The sequence below is a fragment of the Alligator sinensis genome, unplaced genomic scaffold (assembly GCF_000455745.1).
Source record: "Alligator sinensis unplaced genomic scaffold, ASM45574v1 scaffold23_2, whole genome shotgun sequence".
Classification (NCBI taxonomy): domain Eukaryota; kingdom Metazoa; phylum Chordata; order Crocodylia; family Alligatoridae; genus Alligator; species Alligator sinensis.
The window spans coordinates 727,293-731,194 of record NW_005842700.1 but is presented as its reverse complement, the minus strand read 5'-3'; the positions used below and the strand labels follow the sequence as shown (position 1 = coordinate 731,194).

The 3,902-nt window shown below is 51.9% G+C and overlaps 1 protein-coding gene across 3 annotated transcripts in view; it reads right to left on the bottom strand.

Moving 5' to 3' along the window:
• The window catches only part of RNF24 (ring finger protein 24), a 56,383-nt gene that overhangs the window by 9,955 nt on the left and 42,526 nt on the right, over positions 1-3,902 (bottom strand). For all 3 annotated transcript variants that reach the window (XM_025216024.1, XM_006034068.3, XM_006034069.3), the window contains one exon: positions 3,615-3,656. In XM_025216024.1, the coding sequence (XP_025071809.1) occupies positions 3,615-3,656 (42 nt within the window). The remainder of the gene's footprint in view (positions 1-3,614; positions 3,657-3,902) is intronic.

Genomic DNA, 3,902 nt, shown 5'->3' with positions numbered 1-3,902 from the left:
CAGACGTGCAAAAATCGCAGGGTTGTAAAGGAAACCTCCTCGTGACACTCAGCTTGCGGCTGTACCGTTCGCTCCCAGCCGGGACCCCGGCAAGAGTTACAAGCACCTGCTTGCAGACACTCTGCTCTGCCTCGAAGGCTAAAATTTTCCACGATTGGTCTCTGCCCAAGAGGCGAACGCTTAGGAAGTTTGAGCAAAATCCTGTCAGTTCCTTCTGAATTACAGGAAAGGAAAAGAAACACGCACGTTAGCTGTATCAATCTGCCCTCCTTTGCCAAGTCCCTGGGGCCTCTTAATCATTTCTGCTGTTCTTTTTGGAACTGTCTGCGGCTTATTCGTGCCTTCTTCGTAATGAGATGCCTGGAAGTAAACGTGACACATGGGCTCGGAGGACCACAGGCAAGAGCTGCCAGCAGAGCGGAGCGTGGTTATTCCAGGTGCAGTCTTGAGGGGGATCCCAGATCTTCCAGGGACGATTCACAGCCTGCCCCGCGAACGACTTCAAAGTGGCTGGGTCCCCACTTCCAGAGCAGCAGACGGGATGCAGGAAGAATCCGACATGTTCTTATGACTGCAGGTTGCTTTAAAATGGTGTCTGCGATGGGAATCGCTTTGAGACGGTCTGGCCAGCCTCACCCATGGCCCCGTGGGCATGCCTTCCCCCTGCAGCATCTCTAAGCAGATGGGCTTATTAGATGCATATAAAAATAGCTTCCCTAGTTAAAGGCTCCCTAGTCCAACTGCATAACCAGTTACTTCCTCAGACTCCCCACAGCGGCAGCTGCAAGCGTCATGCTGCCGAGCGCTCCAGCTTCGCTTTTGCAATCCAGCTTTCTGTGCAACTCTATGTATTTTTTTTACCTCCCACGTCCTGCAAGATAAATCTAGGATCTCCGCAAGTCACCGTGACAGTCCTGATGGCACCACTGGGCACAGCTAGAGCTGCCTCCCCGTTATGAAGCCCTCTGGATTCAGAGACCCGACAGCCCTCGATCTTTGTTGTTCCCAGACAACCCAAGCCAACGCGTGGTAGATGAGTTAACTCACGGGATCTCTACCTTCCCGCACCTGCCTTCTTCAATCTGCAAAACAGGTTTTCTAGCTTTAAATCCTCCCCCGCCTAAAACTCACACCTTTTAAAGCAGAAATAGGAGAGATCCGAACCAGGCTTCAGTACTAATCCCTGCACCCCGGGGATTTTGTCTGCAAAGTTTTACAACCGCAGAGATGTCTAAACCTTGGGAAGCAGGTGGGAAAGGGGGATTTTTGCTAATGCTGTTTCTTTTCCTGAGACCCAGCATCCTGCTGCAGTGGGGGAGGCTGAAACGTCTGCCCCCATTCTGCTCATGATATTCCAGGTCCTTCTGTCCCCAAAATGACACCCCCCCGCCCTTCCTCCAGGGCAGCGTTAGAGAGGAGTGTGGCCAGCCTCCATCCATCACGGATACAGACGATGTCCAAGGCACTTGCTGGCATGTTCCCTGGTGCAAGGCTTAAACCGGAGCTCTTGCAGGTTCTGGTGTGTGGTTACACTTTGATCCAGCAGGTTGATATTAGTACATCCGTGCATCGGAGGAAGGCTCCGAGCACTGACGGATGGGAGAGGAGAATCCCCCAAGTCCCCGGTGCTTTTCGCTACGGCGAGCAGCAGCAAGCAGCTAACAGCGATGTTTCAGTCTTAACCTATGCACTGCAAAGTACAGCTGCCATGACCGGATGCCTCTGTCCCCTTCTCCGATCTGTAGGCTCAGAAAAGCCAAGCTGCTTTATTGGTTTGGGGAGGGGAATCTCTGCCACCTTGGGGGGCAGTGGTATGATTCGATGGATTTCTTTATTCTCAAATGAAATCTCTGGAGTTTATTCTGCTCAACTACAGTAGGCACCAGAAATGTGCCAGGGAGCTTGAGAGCGGGACTGAATCAGAAGTCACCTTTACATGGACGCTGTTTAAAACTTAGAAGGGCTTACATTTGACTTTCTCTTTTATCCACAGTTTTCAATCGTCTTGCATGGCACATTTTCTGCCTCCAAACATGTATCCCCCACAGCTGGACCCCACCTGCTGCCCAAATCCCAGCCTTTCTGGGAATCCAGGACGATCAGAAATCAGAGCCATCGTGGCAGAGAATAAAAAACTTGGCTCAGAAACATTTCTGAGCCTGGCTTCCAGAGGTTTCCTTAACAAGCAATTACAGCATCTATCCAGAGGGCTCATTAACAAACCGTTACAGTGTCTACACTTCTGGGGAAGTGCTACAGCAATGACACCTGCGTATGTCAGGACCGGCCTGGGTGTGCGGGGCTCTTGTTTGCACAAAATGCATATTGTGCTACGAGCGTCCCACGCCTGCTCTCATCCCTCCTCCTCTATTGCACCCTGGCGTCATGCTGTGCTGTGTCAGGCCCGCGACGCTGCCTCCTGCCCGTTGCTGTTTCCCAATCCTCCATGGTTTCTGCTTTGCTCCGGGCTCCTTTGCTGCCTCTGTTCCTATTAGCATGTGGCAACAACAGGCGCCGGCGGAAGCGGGGAGGCCTTTCAAGACAGCTGCTGCACAGGCAGCTACACGTAAATATTCTGGCCGAAGCCCCGAGCGGCTGGGAGATGCACTTTGGCCATCCTGAACCCTAATGGATGTGTGTCGTGGTTCAGGTGGGGACAGGAACTGAGCTTGGCCTCATTGGGCTGCACTCTTCCTCTCTTGGTAACATTTTAACACATTAACGGTGAAAACTGGGTTACTCAGTAACGACGGTCTGGCAACATGGGCAGGGCAGCTGGGAGTCTATAAACAACTCCCCTGTTCCTAGAAATCCCGTGCAATTCAGCTCTCTTTCCATCGCAGGCCGACAGTTCAACCCCCCGCAGCAGCCCACGGTGTTCGTCTCGCCAGTCCCCGAGCTTCACCCTGCGGCCCTGGCTCAACGGGGCAGGCGTTTCTCGTATACAAGTCTCCCGTGCTCCCCCACATGCCACCAATCGTTTAATTGCTACTGCTCCTGCTGTCCTCCTCCTCCTCTCTGGTTTCTATTTCACATCTTGCCCAGTTTTGGTCATTCCAGCACCAGCCAAGGAGCCACTCAGCACCAAAGTCAGCTCTCCCACCATCCTAGGGCATCACAGCATCGAGCTCAAACACAGCCCCGAGCCCAGGCTGAGACTCGAGCCAACGCTGCGCTCTCCCACCTCCAATATGATACTCAAGGCTCATTTTTTTCAACTTCATGGGGTTAGGTGTGGGCACCCCGTTCTGCCCGGGCACTGAGAAACACCACTTGGCTTCCCAAATACCGCTCTGATAAGAAGGCAGAAAGGAGCACTTGAATTCAGCTGCTTGCTTGAAGGAACGTGACCCAAAACAACCCACCGTGTGCTTCTCTCCTGACCTAGTTATGCTCCGGGGCTTTCTCTAGCCAACTTTAGCTTTCATTTTATTCCTCTGATCTGCAGGTCTGGGCTGCTCCTAATTTACTCTCTCCATCTCCCTCCCATGCAGTCTCTTGAGTAGCTGCTAGAAAACCGAAGGGCAGGAGGCCTATACAGGATGACGCAGCAAAGGGGAAAGACTTTGCAGTGCAGGTGTAGGAGTGACCACTGCCTGATAATATCCACTTACCTCGTGCAGGTTAAGCTCTTTTACTTTTTCCTTTAGAATAACCTGCAAGACAGAGAACAGGAATTAGGACAGGACCCTTCCCCCATTTCTGGTCGTTGCACTTCATTAGAGCAACTAGCAATCTTTAAAACAGAGGGAAGGCAAACATTTCCCTTTGCATTTACTTTTTAACTGCAGTAATTCGAAGTGGCTTCACAGTTGTCAGGGAAAATCTCTGTTCAGCTACGTGCGTTGCTCCAGCCACCGGGCCAAGCGGGACATTTTAACATATCGCTGGTTTAATATGGA